This window comes from Rhipicephalus sanguineus, chromosome 9 (genome assembly GCF_013339695.2).
Source record: "Rhipicephalus sanguineus isolate Rsan-2018 chromosome 9, BIME_Rsan_1.4, whole genome shotgun sequence".
NCBI classification, from domain to species: domain Eukaryota; kingdom Metazoa; phylum Arthropoda; class Arachnida; order Ixodida; family Ixodidae; genus Rhipicephalus; species Rhipicephalus sanguineus.
This window is the reverse complement of record NC_051184.2, coordinates 23,196,213-23,217,933: the sequence shown is the minus strand read 5'-3', so window position 1 is coordinate 23,217,933 and position 21,721 is coordinate 23,196,213. Positions and strand designations below refer to the sequence as shown.

Genomic DNA, 21,721 nt, shown 5'->3' with positions numbered 1-21,721 from the left:
GCGTTTCCGTTATCGCGTACGCTGACCCGCGCGGCTCACGGTGGCGTTGCCGTCGAGCCTGTACGCTAGCGGAGCGGCCTGCGTACGCTCTGGGCCCGTTCGCGTTCGCGATAGTTCGACGTCACGCCGTTGCCGTTAACCTCGTCAAGCCTAAACGTCGAACTCGCGACGGCAGCAGCGGTGAAGAACATCCCCCGGTGTTTGGACTATACGGTGTCGTTACGAGATCTGGAAGAAGGAGGAAATGAAGGGCTCGCGTTGAAGAAGCGAGCTTCTGCGGAGTGTGTGGCTGGACCAGGAATAGGAGGCACTGCACGACTGTCCAGCTGTGTCTTGGAGGAGACTCGCGTTGTGCGGAGTGCACCTCGTACGATACTGTGGTCTGCGGAAGCTGGATTGCATCGACATCCATGCGGACACTGTTGCAGAGCTGGATGAGAAGCAAGAAGCGCAAATGAGGGCCTCACCACGAAGCCGCCGTAAGTGTTGTGAACCTCGATAAAAAAAAAAAAAAGTCGCACGTTGTTGCTGCATAGTGATGGAGCTGGTTTAAAGGGGCCATGACAGCCAATTTTCGCTCATAATCTGCGATATGTGTGTTATTCGTTGGGTGTTCACAAACACGCTGCCGAAATTTCAGCGCATTTGGTGGAGCACTTAATTTATAATGAATATTGTTATAACCACGCGATCGGCCCGAGAGTCTGTCGACATTGGCGCACTCGCGAGCCGTGATGTCACAAGCCGCTTGCTTTGCGAGCGTCTGTATTCCGGCCAACGATTTTGTTTTGTGGTCAGCTGCTCGTACAATGGAGCTATTTCAGCTTTCTTAAGCCTGGCATTGAAAATGGGACGATTTGCAGGGGCTGAAATTTGCGTATCAGACGACGGCTCCACACCACGAAGCACATGACGTCACACACGCCATGGCAAAATGGCAAAATGGCGGTCGCCGGCAGTGGGCGGGGTTTATAGCCGGTGACTTCTAGGGCTCATTTTGCAATGAAATATTCTTTTACAGTCCTTTTTTCATACATGTACAGGCACAATAGACCCCCTACCTCTTTTTCGCTAAAAACCGCAATCTAGTGGGTGACCGTGTCATGGCCCCTTTAAAGGGACACTAAAGAGCAAAACGATTTTTCTCGCATTAGTAAAGTAGTCTTCCACGATTCCAAAAACACCACGCTTGCTGCGAGAAGACGCTTAAAAAGCGAGAAAGCGCGCAAAAAGAAAATACAGGTGGCGACGCCACCTTTGAATTCCCGCACCATTTGCCGTGACGTCACATAAGTTCGACAGCGCCTGCTTGGGCCTACGTAGTTCCTAATCGGTTAAATCGAAGTACATTGTCCTCTGAGCGGGCCAGAGACTTGACATAACGAGTTTGTGGAAATACGTTAAATGCTCTTTGAAATCTTTTACGTCACGAAGTTCGGCGTGAAATTTAAAAATTAAACTTTGAACTTGGTTTTCTCCTCTAATAATAAACCTATGGTGGTGAAATAAACTACACAAGAGTTCTCCGAGCACACTTTATCAATCTAAACCAATTCATTGTTTCTTTTTAGTGTCCCTTTAAAGGGACCGGCAACCAATCTTTATAGTACCTGCTTTCTTTAACGCAGCGGAAAACTTACCGGTCAGAGTGTCTAATCACGGATGGTAACGCAGAAAATGCCGTGAAAGAATTTTTCGATCCGCGGCGAATGCGAAGTCATATACACGACACACGCTGCAAGCAGTGGCCGGTGAACACGGCGGCGGTTCGTAATTGTGCACTGCGGCTTGCTGCGCATGCGTGCACACCGCACGCATGCGCCGCGGTTCAACGCGTTCCACTAGTTGCCGCGACTGCAGCGCCGCTTCTCAGCGTCAACTCCTTTTACCTCGTAAGCAGCACGGAATAGAGCGGGGATGGGTAATAATTAGAGGCCGGATTTTTAGGCATTAAAAAGCTCGTTTTAGGCGCCAGAAATAGGCAGGCAGAACAACGTTTTTTACGCCTTCAATATCGTATATATAGGTACAATAAACTTTGACATGTGCAAATAATTTCAAACGAAGACGTGCGCGACCCCTATCTACGACAGGAAAGCAGAAATGTGCTTAAGGTAGCACAAAGGCGCCAACAGTTGAACGTGACCGTGCAATTGTGCTTTGTCCCGAACGCTTCGCAGAACGTGGTCGCTCCCATGTTCTGCAGGGTGAGTCAAGTGTCCAATGTTTAATCAATACACTCCTGGGTGTCTTTTCGGCATGACTGAGAAGCGCAGAGCAGGAGCAGGCAGTCAGATCGCTAAAAGGCCAGAAGGAAGGCATTTCTCCTATTGGCCAGGTCGAATTCCGTTGAGCCAATTTGTCTCCTGGCAGCGAACCTCTGGCGTAGCCAGGCCTCCCCCCCCCCCCCCCCCCCCCCACCTCCCAAAACTTTTCAGTGTGTGTATATACACGCACACATACAAACGCATGCATGGGTATACATAAACATAGAGTATGGTTGAACCCCCCCTCCCCTCCGAAAAAAACATTTCTTGCTACGCTACTGCAGTGAACGCCTTAAAAAGTAAATTACAAACAAAACAAAAGCTGCCTGCACATCATATTTTTCTTTCATTTCTTGCTCTCCACTCTCTTTCCCACTGACGGCTCTCCGCGGTTCCATATGCCAACCGATCGCGCCATGTCAGCGCGGCCGGCATGTCCCACTTCATTGCTGCTAGCGATTGTTTCCGGGAGTTGGTTGAACTAGAGGACGAGGTTGGACCACATAGTTCCCAACAGTCGATGTAACGCGGTAAGATGAATAACGGTCTCAAACAGCAGCCGGGAGCGAAACTTGAGGCTAAATAGCATTCACATATAGCGTTCGTAACTGTAGGGATAAAAAAAGAAAAAAAAAACAGCGCGAAAGACGGAGCAACAGAAAAGAGGAACTGTTTGTGTTTTCCTTTTTCTGGTGCTCCGTCTTTTTGCGCTGTTTTCTGTCCACTTTCCGAGTCGATCGGAAAGTCGGAAGTATGTAGAAGAACCATCGGTAGGTTAGAAGCCTAGCTCCAAAGAATCAACGTTTAACTTCACCGAGGCGAAAGCCTTAGATGTCTTAGGTGCCTCATCAAACGCGGAAAGTGACCATCGCCGTCGGCGTCTGCAGGAGTGACGCGAAAAAATCATCATCGCGCGGTGATGTCATGATATGACGTCATCATGACACCATAACGCGGCATAATTTGTGACGACACCGTGAGTTCACTATGACGTTACGGTACATCATGACGTCACAACAAGATATCATCGTCGTTTGGTCAAAAGAGAGGGCCGATGCCGGAGGCGCTGCAAAAGCCACGTGATATTCAGAAAGCCTTGTAATGCCTCAGATCCCGGAGGCAATGCGAAACCATGTTGGGTGCAGAAAGCTTGCGGGGAGGGGCCGGTAGGAAGGAGTCGATGGAATTGACATAGAAGAAAAAGATGGTTTTTCGTATTCGAGTCGTCTTATGCAAATAGACCGTGTGACTTTTTTAGCGCGACAAGAAAATAAGAACAACTGAAACTGCGTCCGAAATGCAGGCAGGGAGGTCTCGCTACTTACTCTCGGCAAGGTTTGCGCACTGTCCTGTCATACTAAAATCCCACACTCCCCACAGGCATGAGTGAAAATTAGGGGTGTGCGAATATTCGAAAGTTTCGAATATTCGTCGAATATTACATTCGAAATATTCGTATTCGATTCGAAAATCGTGTATTCGAAAAGTTTCGAATGTTCGATAACTTCGAATAATCGAAAAATTCTAACATGCGATTCGATTATCATGCATAAAATAACTCGTCTTCCACATTTCTGCTGCGTTCGTATAGCTAAAACGTTGTCGAGAGGAGCGATACACATCGTAAGTACACGGAGGCACGATATCTGCCTGCGACGAGCGCCCCAATACGTATGATTTATTGCTGGTGCATCTCCGACGTGCAGCGCTGTTGGCGATCATGTAACCATACATTTTCAATATTATGCGGCCGTAACGTGCCGCACTACCACTCGTTCACTATGCGGGACCACTTCTGAAGAAAGACTGGTGGCGGACTGTAGGCACCTTCAGATACCCCAGTCTGGCAAAGCTTTGCCCCATGTACCTCCCTATACCAGCCACTTCTGTTCCAAGCGAGCGTGCCTTTTCAGTGGCAGGGGGGGGGGGGGGGGTTGTCTATGTTAGAAGGGAGCGCCTGCTGCCTGATCATGTGGAGCACTCATATTGCTTCATGATAACATCTAGTCATTACTTTCATTGTGCCGTGATATTTGCTTGCGTTGTGATGTGCATTGTGCTAGCCTGGACATTGTGTTCTGGAGATAGCTGTGTATGTTTTGTTGCCAGTCAGGCTGTTAATGTTTTTTTTTTCAAATAGCTACATGTTAAATAAAATATTGTTACTGTGGAGGCATTTTCCTTTGATATTCGATATTCGATTCGATATTCGAAGGTGGATATTCGTATTCGATTCGTATTCGAAAAATTTAGATTCGCACCGATTCTTCACTCTCTGGTCGTTCGCCTTTTTTGGAAACTGGTGTGACGGCGTGTCTCATGTCGAGTACGGCTCGATCGCTCCGCGCGTTTTCTCTTCTACAGACAACTCCAGGACAGAATTGACAGCCCTCCCGGCCGAAAATAACTTTTATGAAGCAAAAAAAGAAAAGAAAAGAAACCCGGCAGATCCCACGCGTTGTGGGAATCGGTTTCATGCGAAGCAGTCAGCGAGTGCTTCTATGCTGTATTTTATGGTTTTGAGCCAAACGTTAGGAGGTGGATCGACGTGTTTTTGTAAGTGTAGTAGCTGTGTGCACATCGTGAGCTTACCAGGCACGTCGACAACACAGGCGTTTAAAGGGTAACTTATGGTGCGACGTAACGTCAGCCCTCACTTTAGAGTACATACGTCAGTATTATCGAAACTAAGTGCACTTTATGGTGGAGTCATGTGAATATTAACTTTCGTTAATGTATTCCTCCGGGGTCGAGCAGTGCTTAAACATAGCTTGCTGAATCATAGGAGTACAAATGTTATATTTATTAGATTGCTATAAAAGCGGAGCCAACACTGGAACCACAGACGGTAGTCTCATATGACGCCTGTATCGAAGGAGTACATATGCAGTGTATATTGCTTTCTTGTAAAATTAGATAGGTAGCACCACAACCACAATGGACATTGTACCGGGATTACGGCTGCATACGCTGTTTTTCCCAACCAGTTTATAGACTGGCGTGGCTCTGTGGCAGAATACCTCATTGCCACGCAAAATGCTTGGGTTCGATTCCTGCTGGGATCCTATTTTTTTATTCTTTCCATTCCTCGGGTCAACGCTGCCGATGTAGGTTTTTCTTAACGCTCTCTCGTTTAAATTACCACTGTCTGTTCTCGCCGTTCCTGGGTAGATATAAATTGTCAATCACCTGTGGCGCATACCCGTACACCGCGGCCCGTGGTAAACGGGTATGTGCCACACGCGTCTGGAGGAAAGGGTTTGACGAGACACGCGACAGGATTTTCACGTTATTCACGTCATGACCCGACAGCCATATTCGTCAAATCCTCTTACCCTCCGATGCCAATTGTGGTCACCACCAAGTTAAGGAGGCGATCATTAGAGCACCCAGACGTAGGCGGCTAGATAGATAGATAGATAGATAGATAGATAGATAGATAGATAGATAGATAGATAGATAGATAGATAGATAGATAGATAGATAGATAGATAGATAGATAGATAGATAGATAGATAGATAGATAGATAGATAGATAGATAGATAGATAGATAGATAGATAGATAGATAGATAGGCTTTTACCCCCTCCCCTGTCTCTTTCCCACCCCTTGCTATACTATACTATTTGTGGATATGCTTGCTTCCTTCCTTTATCCTTTCTATTTAGTCTGTGTCTTTCTATCTCTTTCTGTTTACGCATGTATGCAAACATCGAGCATAACAGCTCTGCCGTAAAGCTCCTATAGCTCACATGTGCCACATAAATTGGGAAAATCCCACTACTCACCACACTGGTCCGCTAAACATTAACAAGGGAACAGACGGGTGGCGAACATCGATTAAGGGCCGCACGTTTCAGCTGCTCTTGTTAACCATCCGTACCGAGTGCTTGGGCGGTGATTGAGCGCGTACCGGTTCTTGATGATGATCATTTTCTATCTACGACACACCGGCTAACCTCGACCATAACAGCCCTGCTGTAAAAAATAAAAGTTTAACGAAAGGAAAAATTGTCACTCAGCCGTTTGCAGCACCAATCCAAAAGAAAAGCCATACAAATTTCTCAGAAATAAAATTTCTTATAATCGATGAAAAAACCGTCACGGTTCGGAATCCGGACAAATCGTCAATACATTTGCGCAGGCGTCGGTTTTTGCTAGCTTCCATTTGGCATGATACCGATTCGAATGCGATCGAGCGCTTATTAACAGCACACTAGACATGAAAATGCAAGTCACATCACGATAGAGTTTGAGCAACGGTTCAGCTGAAAAGAAAACACTAACATTATTACCGAGTGGGCTTTAGAAGGGAAACTTTGAAGGAACGACTGCTCAGAAACGTGAAATATATCATTCTAGAAACACGATATTAGGATCGTAGAATAATTGAACATAAGGAGCTATAGATACGGTCGACACGTGGCGGGCGTATGGGTTAGGAGGATGTGCAAAGGGTAATGAACGCCGATTCTTGCAGCTCTGTTTAAACGGATGTTGTTCGTTCGTGCAACGACCACACAGTCGGTGTGGACATTGAATATGGTATCCTGCGTAAGTGTGACATTTGATGGATGACAGCTGAAAAATTGGAGCAAGCGGTGCTGATCTTTCCGTTCTTGAGGACCGGGAGGATTCAAAGTCCTCCTGCCCCTCCCACGCCCCTTGCCCTTCCTCTCATTGATGACCTAAGGATGACAGCTAAGATTGGGAAGAAACGGGGCTGATCTTCCCCGTTCTTGTGGACAGGGAGAGTTCGAATCCCTCCTGGTTTCCTCTTGCCCTTCTCCTCTTTGTGAGGAGCGCCTGACGCATACGTAGGTATGCATCGAGAAGCTGGATGCGTACTTCCTCCTGGGCTGCACCCTTTTTTTTTACTAGCTCTTCATCGCCTTTACAACAGGCTCCGCTTTCCATCGCGGAACCCTTTACAGCCGGCGTTTCTTGTTGCGCGCCGCCGGGGGTTACCAAGAGCCGAGCCTTCCTCCCAGAACCAACACCTAACGAACCCCGCCCGTCCCATGCACGAGCGGCGCGCACGCGTCAGCCAAGATGAAGACTGGCAGCGCGTCATCCTGAAACGTGACCCGATTCACTTTGCGGGGCTTTTCGGGAGGGCCTCTTCCGAGATGGGAGGCTGCGTTTATACGGCCGAAAGGGTGGGGAACCACTGAATAGACGCACCACGAGCAGCCGCACGCTGCAGCACGTTGCCAGGTCGAAGCCTCCATCACGCATCTCCGTGAGATCAGCATAAGCCAAAGGTGCTTGCCGGGGCAGGCCTCTGCTTCGAGCCGAAGGGGCCTTGTACCGACGGTTGCGTGCAGCGCGTCGCATGCCGTCAGTCTCACTTGGCTTGGCTGGATTATAGCTATTTCGGGATATGGCTGTTTCGGTAGAGAATTGTCAGTAGCATTCGCGAGCTCACCCAGTAAATCAACTAATTGTTCATTCATTTATTCTATATCTGCTGTGAACTTGCTCAGGGGTAGGCTCGTAATCGTTTTTAAGCTTTCTTGTAGCTACTAAGAAATGACCCACTACCAACAAGCACTCGTACCCCTCCTATTGACTCGTAGTGGAGCGATACATTGTGGTAAATCCGATAGTTTATATAGTCATGTATATGTGAATTCATAATGCGTTCTGAAATGTTGCAATACTCAGAAGTGTCTTCCTGCATTATTAGTACGGTAAAATGTAATACAGAGATTTAATAATGCACTCTAAACGTCAAGGCACTAGCACGAGAATCATCACAAACTTCTAGCTTTCGGCCAAATACACAAACATGCGTTGTGCTTTTCAGTTGCATTACAGGTGATGTAATCTTGTTACGGCTTACTACGAGTATAATACTGTTCCTGGCATACGTCCCGTCATGCTGGACCACGGCATTGTAGCAATCGGTGTCGTGTTATCGCGTGCCACTTTGGAATTTCGGTCGACCATAGAGTCACTTGGTTACGTCTGCAGTCGCCTGTATATTCGATGCCTCTGCCCTAATTCGTTGGTAGGCCCAGAAATGCGGGGCGCTGTGAGTTCCGCTTTTCTGGCCGTTCCTTGACGACTGCCTTTCTGTAGCCTTCAAGATAACGAAACTATGGCTCTGCTTATTACTGTCGTTTTGTGTTCGCTTCTTATCACCCTGTTGTTGCTTTTCTCGCGTTGTATGGGTACGGTGCACTCGAAGGTTAAGATATGTGCGCCATGGTCTGTGTGCAACTAACCTGAACCTAGACAGTGCAGTTCAACTTTGGCCAGTGATAACAAGGTTAATTTACAGGTTGCATGTGTATTTACTGAAAGGCCGCGTGACAGCGCCTAATAATAGCGTTTTTTAGGACAAACTAAAACATGCAAGGTCGACAGCAGCATGAACGCACGTTAAATAGACGAAAATGTAGAGTCCCCCCCCCCCTTTTTTTTTTCGCGACTTTCTGTATGGACGTGTCGATCGTAATGTAATGTTTGAATGGTGTACATCCACAGTCACTGTTTATTAAACTCAGAGTCGGCTTAGCGAGCCCGTCCACGCGTGCGCGTGTATACAGTGTTCACTGTTACCGCACAGCAGCTGACCACAAGTGAGTGTTCCCGCATTCGGATGATGAACACAATGTCGCGTTTTTGGACACCGGGCCTCGGCGCGGGCGCACTTCACAGTAAGGGAAACCAGATAGCAAATTGTGCGAGCTGGAATATACACATGATGGCCAGCGCAAACAAGACACAGGGTTTGAAGAAAGTGCACGACAAAAGCGCTGATGGATTCTGTCGTACGCTTTCTGTCACGATACAGCACTTTTGTCGTGTACTGCCTTCTAGACATGTGTATTATTTGCACTGACCATCACGAGTGGGAAACCAAGACGTTCGCATAGCGGTCCCGATCAGGATCAAGCTTTTGGATCACGATCGGCTTCCATGCACAGAACCACCGTAAGGAGCGAATGGGTCTCTTAGGTTAGAACTGACCCCGGTTTTAACGCTCTTTGAAAAGCGTGTGCGCGACAGCGGTATTGGAGCAACACTGCTGAACGCAACTGTTTTATCAGCGGAGTTTGGAGATCCTCTGAAGCGCGCAGGGATTTTTTTGGCTTCGAACCCTTCTCCTCCTTTTTCGTACCCCGCCCCACTCTTTCACGAAGCGGAGTAGATTGGGGCGGATTATTCAGGCCCGTCGGTCCATGGCGCGCCCCCAAGCCCTACAGAAACCCAGCAGTCGTGCCCTTGAATAAAGAGAAGCGCTCGCCAGGCGCGCTTCAAGAAAGAAGCGGCGTGAGTCTACGTCTGACGAGACGCTATAGAACGCTAGAGGCCAGGGGCGCGTGCGTGGACGTTCGCGTTGCGTTGCCGCCGAATCACTTCCGGCAGCAGCTCCAGCTATGGGCTCGTTTTTCTCGGCTGGTGGCCGGCGGGGGCCGCCGCTGCGAGCGCAGTCAGCGGGTGGCATGGCCCACGCGCTTGCTGGAGCGCCTCGAAATAATAAATCTGTATCGGCGCGCGGTGTGCCGCGAAACGTCCGGAAGCGAAGGCGCTACTTCCGGCGGGCGCAACGTTTGTCGGAACGCCCCCCCCCCCCCCCCACTTTTTTCCCCTCCCCTCCTCTTTCTTTTCCCGTGCGTGAACATGACCGCCAGAACCAGTCAGTCGCAGTTCCGACGCTGGAACCGTGCCCAGTGGAACTCCCAGTGGAAAGCCGCGAAAAAAAAATGAAAAACGGCGACGAACTGTTATGAATGTGACAGGCATCGCCGGAAATAAGCTCATGGTAAAAAGAGAAGATGAATTAAAAAAAAAAGGAAAGCAATACACAAAGAAAGGAAGCAACAGCCATGAAGGGGCTGGTATTTAGCGAACCGAGCGAGATGACAGAAATCGGTCTGGAAGCGCTGATCCGTTGCGAACTATGTGTGTGTGTTCACCGGTCGCAGGGGCAAAGAGCGAGAGAGAGAGAGAGAGGAGGAGGAGTGTGGATAGAGTGCGCGTGCATATCCATCGGAAACGCCTGTGGAGCACGACGGGTGACACGGTTGTTATACGCGGCCTGTTAGCCCCATAGGGTTCCCGTTATTGCGTAGCCGTCGCTTCCTCCTTCCATGCAGTTCGACGGGTCGAATGGTGCACGTGCGCTGCTGGGCGATGAATTCCGGGTGGCGCATTCCCGTGACGTCATTCCTTCCCGCGCACGTCACGGCGCCGACGTCCCGTTGTTATAACGAAACCCGATTTCCCCCTGTCCTTAATGACGCGTGCTCGATTTCCACGCGAGAAAATGAATGCGGGATTTGAAGAGCGCGCGCATGACTCCGGCAAGTGACGTCGCAAGCCGGCATAACACGTCGGGGCAGCTTGAAACGAAGCATAACAGTATAATACAATAAATGTTGGGGTTTTACGTCTGAAAAGCACGATATCATTATGAGAGCCACCTGAGGTCCTTTAGTGCACTTATACTAAGCACACGAGCCTCTGGCATTTTTTTCTCCATGGAAATGCGACTGCCGCGGCCGGGATTCCATCCCGCGACTTTGGGGTCAGCAGTCAAGCACCATAATAACTACACAACGGCGGCAGGTAGCAACATAGTATACGTGACTGATTAAAAATTTCCAGCACCTCGCCCAACCTGCTTCCTGATAGCAACAGTACGCGCTAATCACGACCAAATGACATTCGAATTGCTTCGAACTGAAGTAGTCCGAATTCTTACAAATTCACGTGTGTTTCTTTCACTCCTCTAAACCAATGTACACATAGTTGATTGATTGAGTGGTTTATGTGCTTGCTACAGGCGAGGTTAACCAGGAAATCTAAGCGGGCGATTGCTCCGCCTTTCCGCCTCTTAATGGGTTCCTAGACGTTCGTTCTGACGCGCCAATTCTTTCTAACGCGCCAATCTATAGCATGCAAAACAAGTAGTGATGTCAGTGAAGCACTTTGAAAACAACACTAACGAACAAACTTTAATGGTTGCTTAATAGCTTTCGCCTGAAGTCGTATTTTGAGGAAACCCAGTGATTTTAATTGTATTAAAGCTGTCCGTCTGCCGTAATTGGATGCTGTCAATGCTGCTAGGGTTTCTTGCACACTTCATTAGCTATATTGATTCGGCACCGTTAAACGATAGCGTCAGATCGCGGAATATTTATGTCACTGAAAGCAAATTGAAATTGAAAACAGAGTTGAAAACTACACGCCGTATAGCAACCTGCGGTGGAACCTGGGGTCGAATTCGCAAAGCTTCTATTTCGTAAGTGCGTTTTCCGATTGGTTAGCCGGCTTCGCTAATGATATATCCCACATCGTAATTGGCTGAAATATTCTCTTACGAAAATTTTTAGCGTAAGACGTTTCTGTGAATACACGATTTGCTTCCTTAAAAATATTTACCATAAGGAACGCTACATTGTGAAACGGTAACCACTTTTGTACTGAAATGAAACAAAAAATGAAGATACAAGTGAACGGAAGGAAGGAATTGCAGGAGATTAAAACCAGTGTCACACGGGCACGTTTGATCGCGATCGGGCCTGATCTGGATCAAATTTCTTGATCGTGATTGGCACAGTTACGTAAGCTGCAAAAGGGAGCCAATCACTCTATAGCAATCATGTACCCACCATGCTTAATCGTGATCAGCAGCGCAACGTGTGTCACTGGCAGGGCTGGGCAAAGATACTTTGAAATTGTATCGCGATACAAGATACTCAAGCAAGAATATTTGAGATACAGATACAAGATACTGCAGCACTGATTGTATCCGATACGATACATTCCAATAGTATTTTAAGGTACTTCGATACATTCTCAAATTTGTTAATATATATCTATATAATGCAGCACTAAACGCCTATGCACATAAATGTTCGCTTGAAAATCTATTAACTGCGACCAATTCTTTCATTTGAATGAAAACTGTGTTAGTATCTCAAAAGTTTTGTACTTCTTGTTCAAGGTATATGTGTTTCATTCCGAAGCAACTTATTGACGCTGTTTTAGCTGCTTAACATGACAGCTCTTTATACATTTCGCTGATAGCGGTTCTTGCTTGTAGCTTTGGTAACTGATGGGAGCTGGTCGCTGCTCTGCTTGCTGACCAGCAAGCGGGTTGTCAACTAATCATATGAACTTCAATAAGAAGCCTCCGCACGATGGTGCAAATACCGCTGTGGAGTTCTACCTTGCCGGTAAACATATTACGGTTTTCGCAATAACGGTTCACCGGACAGTTGTACGTCACGAAGAACACGTGCAGCCCAGAAACGTTTCAGAGGTATTGTACAGTTGCGCAAAGCGCTGCAGGACACCGCCGTTATTCACGTTATGGACAATGATAGATCCGATTACCTGGTGATTAGCAACAGTAAAAAGATTCAGGGAAGCCTAAACAATGGAAAGAAATATATATATAAGTAAAATAGAAAAGCGGTTCTGTATCAAACACAGTGAATAAGTATAGAAACACGATATAGGAGGCATCCCTTAAGAGCTAATAATAATTGTTGCGTTTTACATCGAAAAACCAAGATATGATTATGAAAGACGCTGTATGGAGGGCTTCGGAAATTTCGACCACCTGGGATCTAAAACCTACGTGCAAGCACACGGGCCTCTACCATTTTCCCTCCATCGAAATCCGGTTACCGCGACCTTCGGGCCAGCAATCAAGCGCCATAAGCACTGGACCACCGCGGCGGGTAACCCCTAATAGCTACGACAATTAAATTTAGTGCCTGCGGAAAATGACGTAAAACGACTCTTTGGGACGCTCATGAGAAAAACGGAGCATGTGGTATGCCAGTGTTTCTCGAATATCTTTGCCAACGTATTTTAGATGGCGCTTCTGCTACCAATCGAATTATGATTTTAAAAACTCCTTGAATAAAAGAAAAAAAAACAGACGTACGCCAAGATAGCGTCTGTTAGGTGAATGCTTGTTCTGTTAAATCCAGCATCGGTACCGTTGGTGCTATAGCTGTTAGAATCTTATTTGCATATAAGCCAATCTCATTGCGTGTAATGCAAACTTACATTCACGAGATCCTTCAAATCACCGAAGTGTGAAAGCCACGAGAGGCAAAGCAACCCGCCATTCTTGCATCCTTCAGACTTCGTAACGAAGCACCACACAAGAGGAACTTCGGTAATGACTTTATATCGGCATCAGCATGTGTTCGAAAGACGCCGCACGCATTGTAATACGCGCCACAGGAGAGTGGCTAAGTGTCAGGTGTCATGGCACTAACAAAACTAAAAAAAAAACGATTAAACAAAAATTCGGCTGGGCGCAGACGTTCGCGCGCTTGTCTGTCGAGACGACGCGAGCGCCACCTCGTAACTCTGCTCAACCAATGTATAGGGACGCTCAGAGCTTATCGCCTCTCCTCGCTAGGAAACTCTTGCGGAAAGAAAAGATCATGGCACTGCCTTTAGTATTGTTCCTGTGACATAGTGGCAGCAGTATCAGCTTGAGAAGCTCGAGGTCAGCCAACGTTTATTGCTTCGCACGGTGGTGGTGCGACCGCGGTATCTTGTATCTTAAGATACACGATACATTCTTCAATGTATCGGAAATACAGGTACAGATACTTGTTTTGCGAAACGTATCGCGATACAGATACAAGATACCCAAAAAGTATCTAAGATAGTTTCGAAGATACACGTATCTTCGATACTCACTGACATAAGTTAGAAATAGTTTGGTACTAATGTTTCAATAACCAATAACAGATTAATTAGTAAATATTTGAGACGACTTAAAATGCGCACTTTCTGCGTGCAATTTTCACGCTGAGTTCTTCAAATGAAACATTCATTAATCGTGCTTGCGTTTTATTGCAGGTGCTGCGGCCCGGGTATGGTTACTGGTCCTTTCAACGGCGCTTCTGGCCTCGTCTGTATGCGGTGAGTGAACGCGTTTAACCTTGCAGCGTGTCTGGCAAGCACTGCGTCAGACATCTCTGCCTGGTCTTCCTTCCGTAGCCGCCCAATAAATTCCAATACTCTATAGCCCCGGTGTCATAGAAAATGAATATCACCTTTGTACGCAGTAGTGAAATCGATTCAAGCCGAGCTTGTATCTTGCCTCACTAATCGGCGTTGTAGGTGTGACAAAAAAAAAAAAAAAACTGAAATGCGGGTACAAACAGCTGAGACCCTCGAAGGCGTGCCGGTCGCATCGAATTTGTACGCGTCGTTTTTTAGTAATTGATGCTCTCTCGATCGTGGGCTCGTTGGCGATCAGCCGTTCAAGGTCTATTCAGCCGGGCAGATCAGCCGGGCAAGGTCTATTGAATTCTTTCAGTTTCCATACGCAGTACAGCCCTGTTACATAACACCGCCCGCAACAGGGTGTTTTTTCCAATGTTGAACACGAGCTTGAGAAAGAGAGAGAGAGAGAGAGCTACGTAGGGAAATCCGGAATGGTGTGCCCGCTTGCGTGCCTCGCATACTCTTTCAAACAAAAATATTGTGAAATACAAAATTACAAAATGCTACACCAATACAAGCATACAAGTTCATTAAAACATCCTGTCAAGACCACTGGCTCTCAGACTCGTTGAATGTATCTAGGTTAGGAAATAGATACAAATCTTCTTGTTTATCCCTTCATAATAAACTTCAAAAGTAGATTGGTACAAATGAAACTCAGAAGAACGCGCGCGCAATTTTTTTCTTCATTGTGATAGAGCGGCGCAGTGGTAAGAGGAGAAATTTCGCAAGAACAGAATAAATATCTGTAATTTACTGTAGTCACTGGACACGATTCAGAATGAGAAGGGGTGGTGTACATTCCCCACGCATGAACACCGCATTGTGTAACACTCGATATCAAGAGAGTATGTCGAACGTGGGATGTTGCTCCACATAACAGGGCAGCTGTGCAGAAAAGCCTCGAATATTTTTCGCGTGATGGCACAGTCGGTACATCGGAATAGCCTCAGGTGCATTGCATACATAAGCTGGCGCAGTAGAGTCCATGCAGGATAAAGGAAGGAAGGAACAGGAGGGAGGGAAGGCAGGGATGTTAACGAGTCTAGGAAAACTGGTATGCCACCCTTTAATGGGGTAAGGAGCAGGGTACTTTGAAAGTTATAGGTAGAGAGAAAGAGAAAGGGGGAGAGGTGTTCAGGATTAAGGAACATGCATTAGATATAGCTGAGAGTATCGCAGTACTAAGCTCGGATATACACACCGGGGTGTTTGAAACAGTTCTGCTACAGCGAACGAATTTCGACGGATGTAGCGAAAAGTACAGGACTGCATGGTCTGGATACAGCGAAAGGCTCCAACAGACTCCGCTATAGCTAAGCAATTTTACGGTTATAGTGAAACCTTGGATACAGCGGATGTAGCGGAAGTACTAATCACGGATTCATAGTGAAGCGTTCGAAAAGGCTGGGCTATAGCGAAGAAGTTTAGCCGGATATAGAGAAGCATCTGCAAAGCCTTGGTAGCAGATTTCGGGAAGTGACAAGACATGATGTGTGAAGTATGCGAGGACTCTCTCACACAGCTTTGCTGACTTTGCTGTGTGACGCTACTTTAAATCGCATACTCCTGCAATGTCTTCTTTCTTTTTTTTCTTTTCTCTCGTACTCGCATCGGTGTGTTCATTGCTGAGAACGACATTGTGAGCTCTGTTCCAGGCCATGGCGACCACATTTCGATGTGGTGGGGGGTGGGGAGGGGTGGGGGGTGGGGGGGGGGGGGGAAGGCGGCGGAATACAAAAGCGCTCGTACGTCGTGCTTAGCGTGGAAGTTAAAGAAAAACAAATCCCATGGTGGTTACAGCTATTACGTGGATCCTTTCCCAGCGGTGCATATTATTAAACCAACTGCGTAGTTTGGTAACGGCGAACCCCACAATTAAAGTTCTGTTTTTCGTGACTTCAACGTCTTGGGAAAGCCTTTGTGGCAGGGCGCGGAACAAACGCGTGACCCAAGAATTTGGCGAGTGCGACGGATGCCTGGAGCGCTAAGAGCATCGGCGCGCCTTTCGCCTCGATCACGCACATGACTGCAGTAAGCGAGGGAAAAATGAAAGGGAAAAACCAGCTTAATTCGTAAAACGCGAGAGATTAGTGGAAAAGGAATTCCGTCCGATGTTTGGCAGCCGTCTGCCGGCATCGACCCTACGGGCATCAGGAGGCCCGTGCGAGGCCTTTTTTTTCTGTCTCGACTTCGCGTGGGTGGCCGTGGAACCCGTCTCAATATATAAGCGCACTAATGCGCAGGCGCGTTATACTGATATATGGAAATGGAGGCTCGCACGTCGCCGTCAATTTGCATAACTTATCTCCGGTGAAGAATAGCGCCTGACGCGTATATATAAGGCCAGCTGCTCGCGGCCAGCGTATCGCTCTAGCTACGAGCAAGCAACACATACGGGCTGTGTTAGATGCATGCATATATAAGCGAGAGTTGGCGTTTTGCACTTTTTAGCGTGGTCTTATAGTTTTACAGGAAGAGACGTCGGTTATCCTTTTTCATGTCTCGACGGCATAAGGTCGCGAATTGAAACACTTTTGGGCTCATTGTGTTCTGAGTGAGAATTATGCTACCTTTAGCGCACAAGGCCTGCAGAAGCAAGCTTCCGCGTGGGCAGGTAGCACTCTACCTCTCTTTACAAAGCAGGCGTGTGCGGACGCTTAGTGTGTTTCCAAAAAAAAAAGAAATACAGGCAGGTAGGTCAAGCAGCCCCTATAGCCCTTCGAGAATAAGCATGTCGATTCTTGCAGTACACTGAAGCGGTTGAATCGACCGTGTTAGTGTAATGTAGTGCTATGGGCGCCTCAGTTGAGAAAGCCTATCATCGTGGGAGTAACGTTCTGGACAGTGTTCCGTGCGTCAACGAAGTAGTATAAGCGGGGCTATTGAACGTGCACTGCAAGCACGTACACGTGGGCTATCTATAAACATCGCAGTTTGAGCCGGAGCACCGTAACCACTGTATCATCGGGGATCTATCTATCTATCTATCTATCTATCTATCTATCTATCTATCTATCTATCTATCTATCTATCTATCTATCTATCTATCTATCTATCTATCTATCTATCTATCTATCTATCTATCTATCTATCTATCTATCTATCTATCTATCTATCTATCTATCTATCTATCTATCTATCTATCTATCTATCTATCTATCTATCTATCTATCTATCTATCTATCTATCTATCTATCTATCTATCTATCTATCTATCTATCTATCTATCTATCTGCCAACAACATTGTGCTCTCGTGACCGTTTTGTTAACTGGATATAATGTACTGGAATTGGTTGGTATGACATGAATTTATGGCGTAGATAAATGACAGGTCGTAACATGAAAGTCATGCTATGTATGTATGTATGTATGTATGTATGTATGTATGTATGTATGTATGTATGTATGTATGTATGTATGTATGTATGTATGTATGTATGTATGTATGTATGTATGTATGTATGTATGTATGTATGTATGTATGTATGTATGTATGTTAAAAACTAACGTAAAAGCTTAGAACTAATATTATTGCCTTCGCCTTTTCTGGGTACTTCATTCGCTACCTCATGCACGCATATCATTAAGCGTGCGTTCAACAACGACGCATCCGAGCCTTCTAATTCATCTTTGTTTTCTGTGGGACGGCGGTTCCGTAATTAATCTCGAACGAGTCACGTTTTGCTTTGTTTGTTTACATCGTTCTCTCGGCGTTATCTTCCACACACTACAACGTCTCCCGCTATTTCCGAGCCTGCACGCGTAACGGCTTGCGTGTCTTTAATTCATTCGCCATTACGCAGCTCGCATCGCCGAGTCGTTTCGTATGCGAGGCCCGCGCGGAGCGTAAGGATTCCAACGCGCATCAGCAAAGCCAGCGTCGACGCCGCTGACATTTAGATTGCCCGACGGCAAAGCGCGCGCCGCCTTGGTTTCTTTATTCTCCATCTATCTCTCTCGTGGGGCTAAGCTTTCTTTATTCTCTCTCTCTCCTCTCTCTCTAGCGTGTGGCTAAAAATAATGGGCACAATGAAATGTCCCGCGTCGTCGGCGACTGTGCGACGCACAGTCTCCCCCTTCCGCGGCACCGTAATTAAATTTAAGAGAGACGCCACGGAATTCGTGGGCGACCCGGTTACAGCGCGCCCGCGGCCTCCCGTTTTGCGACAAAAAAAAAAACCAAAAAACAAAAACGAATGAATAATTAACTATAAAAACAAATACTTAATAAGGAGGAACCCCTTACTCGCAGGCGTGCCTCTGCGCTGCGGCAGCGTTTACGTCCAAATGGCACGGTTCACATCTGCAGTGCGTCGTTCTACCGAGTTTTTTTTTTGTTTTTTTTTTAGCCATGTACTATGATGTTGTCAACGTAGTAATATCTGGCTTGTCTGCGGTATACAATAAGATAAGAAAAAAATGCAAATGTGTCAGTCGGAATCAGAGAAGAAAAAAAGACGGGGGAACAGGGTATCGCGACCTAATTTGAGGGAAGCGACGCCTGCGAGTGCTTTGGTGCTATTTCCGTATGTCGTACAGACGTCAGTGACACAGACGAAGTGGCTGGGTAACCTTGGTTACTAACTGCAGTTTGGCCAATTAAATAGTTTACTATAAGGTTAAGTACTCATCTCGACTTAAAGAGTTTTCCCTTGTCACCTTTTAACCAGTTGGGTTTAGGGAGGGTAACCTGGGGTGGGGTGGGCAAAATTAATTAGGTTCGTGACTTGCCCACTAAGTTTGGGTGTGAATGTAGCCGATTATGTTTACACTCTTCTTCTATAGCGAAAAGAAAATGGTAAGAAATGCGTGCACATGCACTTTTCGTTAAATGGCCCAGATCAATATGAGTCTTTCGCAAAAGCCTGCGAACGCTTCTAGCATCTTTGCAATTCTAAAACGTCGGCATGTCGGTACAATAAAACTTATAGGTGCTGCGCGGTGCCTTCGAAGGCTTTGATCACCTGAGCAGAGGTTTTCGTAGCCCCATAAGGGGTACACGTGCAGCTTGTTTCAGGTTGAAGTATTCGGCAGCCGGCGCGTCAGACGAACAGATCGACAAGAAGAGCTTCGCAGATGCGAAGCTCTTCTTGTCGTCAACGAAGAGGAGGGTGGGGGGCATTAGGTATTAACGAAAGACACGACGAAGAAGACACAGAAATAACTTCAGGGCTTGGTACGTGTTCCTATCGTCTGACGCGGTTCCGCTAGTCAATCTGTGTGAGAGGGAGTGCCTGGCGGCTTCCGTAATTGAACCTTATTGCTGGTGGCGCAGTCGTTAAGGCCTCGCCAGCGAGAAGAACCGCAATACTCGTGGAATCACGTGACATCCTTGACACGATCGGATCGATACCGCTGCTGTGGTATCGAGCACGTTGCCACTTCTCTGCCTGACACCCAAGCCTTGCCCTGGCTACGAAAGTGTGGCTTTGCGAGATTTATTTCGTGCTTAGCGGGTGTGCCTGAGATCTTGACGATCGAGAAAGAACTTGAACTTTCTCGCCGTCAAGCAGTGCCTTGCTTTTTGAAGCACCAGGTTGCAGCATTTTGACAGAACGTAGTGTCGCGAACTCTATAGTCGGATACTACTTTAGAAGTCCGCGGTACCTCTTCCTCAAAGGCTGATGCAAGGGAAGTTTGCAACAACGGGCGCGCACTCCAGACTGACGTCATAAGCCGAGTGGAGGGTGACCATGCCTTCGGTGAACATTGCCGCGTGCATGAGCGGGACTATTTCTTTAGTCGCAGAGGCGATCGGCTGCCGCGATGCGGTCGTCTGGGCGGGGCCTCCCCGGACATTTTAAGTTGTATCCGACTATAGAATAGGTACGCGAAGACGTTAGAAAAAGTGAGTGAGTGAGTGAGTGAGTGAGTGAGTGAGTGAGTGAGTGAGTGAGTGAGTGAGTGAGTGAGTGAGTGAGTGAGTGAGTGAGTGAGTGAGTGAGTGAGTGAGTGAGTGAGTGAGTGAGCTGCATATAGGTTTAAGAGTTTGCCATGGTCGCGATTAAGTTTATGATAATGAGCACGGCACTGTAAAGTTTTTATCGAAAGTTGTTAATTTGCCGGCGTAACCGAACACCCATTGTCATTATCATGGCAAGAACAAAGGGGGCGTAGAAGCTAAATAATTCTGATATACCAGAGTACAGAGGTGGTTTTAAGTGATAAAATGCGTTTCATCAGTGTTTTCGGGTATTGAGAGAGAGACGTATATGAAAAAAAAAAAAAAAACCGCAGGGAGGTTAACCTGGCGCGAACAATCGGTTTGCTACCCTGCACAGGGGTATTGAAGTTCGCCTTTTTTTAACGACTTTCTTAAAGATGTTCCTGCATCGTTCTACCCTCATTTTTCCTATCATGCTTGCGAAACGGACCGTGTCGACACCAAACCAGCGTTTTCTTTGAACTTGAATTATGCGGGCGCAGCAGACGCGCGAATCCTTCCGAGAAGCTACGAAGCTCGCATAACAAGGAACGTACTTACAAAGAAAGTACAAAGAACGTGCTGAAAGTACCCAAAATAAATGTGCTTTAAACACAGGGCGCTGCTATACGCACCGCCATGTTATGGCGTTTGCAGGATTAACTGTTCCCTTCCCAGTTAGACTAGACCCTGAGAGTCTTCTAGAAAAAAAAAAAAAGCGAGTACTTTCTTTTATTGCGACATAAACTTGCCCTTAAAGGGACACTAAAGGCAAATAACCATTTATGTCAGAGTGAAAGCCCAATGTATGATAACTTCTAAAACGGCAATATTATCAACAGCAGTGCCCTACTTACCGAGAAATTAAGCTAAATGTATCACATGATTGGCGCCACGAGTGGGACATTTTCGAAGTGATCCCGATGACGTATGGAAGTCGGCCTACAATAAATCCTTAGTGATCAAATTAGCAGCAGTAAAAAAAAGAACATTCCGAGCATCAAAAGACGTAATAAAATGCTGTTTGTTCGTTTCCGTTTGATTCATGGAAAGCAAAACCTCCGTGGCGTTGCCATGGGGAACGGCGCGCGTGGTTCAAAGGTTCCGTTTTCGCCGAACTGCGCCTCGCCCGTCTCAGTGGTAGTTTCGGGATCGCGTACTGCCGTGCGTGTTTTGCGCGCTCGTGAAAGTCGCTCTGACAGAAAGTTCGACAAAATGCCGCATGCGTGTGATATTGCCGGATGCCCGAATGGTGCACAACGCCAGTGCTGCAGCAAGGAAACCGGTGTGTCTTTTCACTGGGTGCCGCGGAATGAACCCTTACGCTCGAAGTGGCTTAGTGTCATGCCATTGCGCCAGTGTGCTAAACAGTCAAAACCTCTGCGTGTGTGCTCGCTGCACTTTCGTAATGAGGATTACGAGACCAACCGCAACTTGGTGAAGGCTTTGGATGTGCCCATCCGAGCAAGTCTTTGCCGCAGCGCCGTTGTTGCTGGGTCCCGCTACTTCCGCTCGGCTGCTACTAGTGTC

General features: G+C 47.0%; 1 protein-coding gene across 1 annotated transcript in view; it reads left to right on the top strand.

Annotated features, from left to right (window-relative positions):
• Window positions 1-344: 344 nt before the first annotated feature.
• LOC119405393 (uncharacterized) overlaps window positions 345-21,721 on the top strand; it is an 88,600-nt gene continuing 67,223 nt past the window's right edge. Inside the window, 2 exon segments of the mRNA XM_049419381.1 lie at window positions 345-479; window positions 14,115-14,177. Of these exon segments, the coding sequence (XP_049275338.1) occupies window positions 455-479; window positions 14,115-14,177 (88 nt within the window). The 5' untranslated portion in view covers window positions 345-454.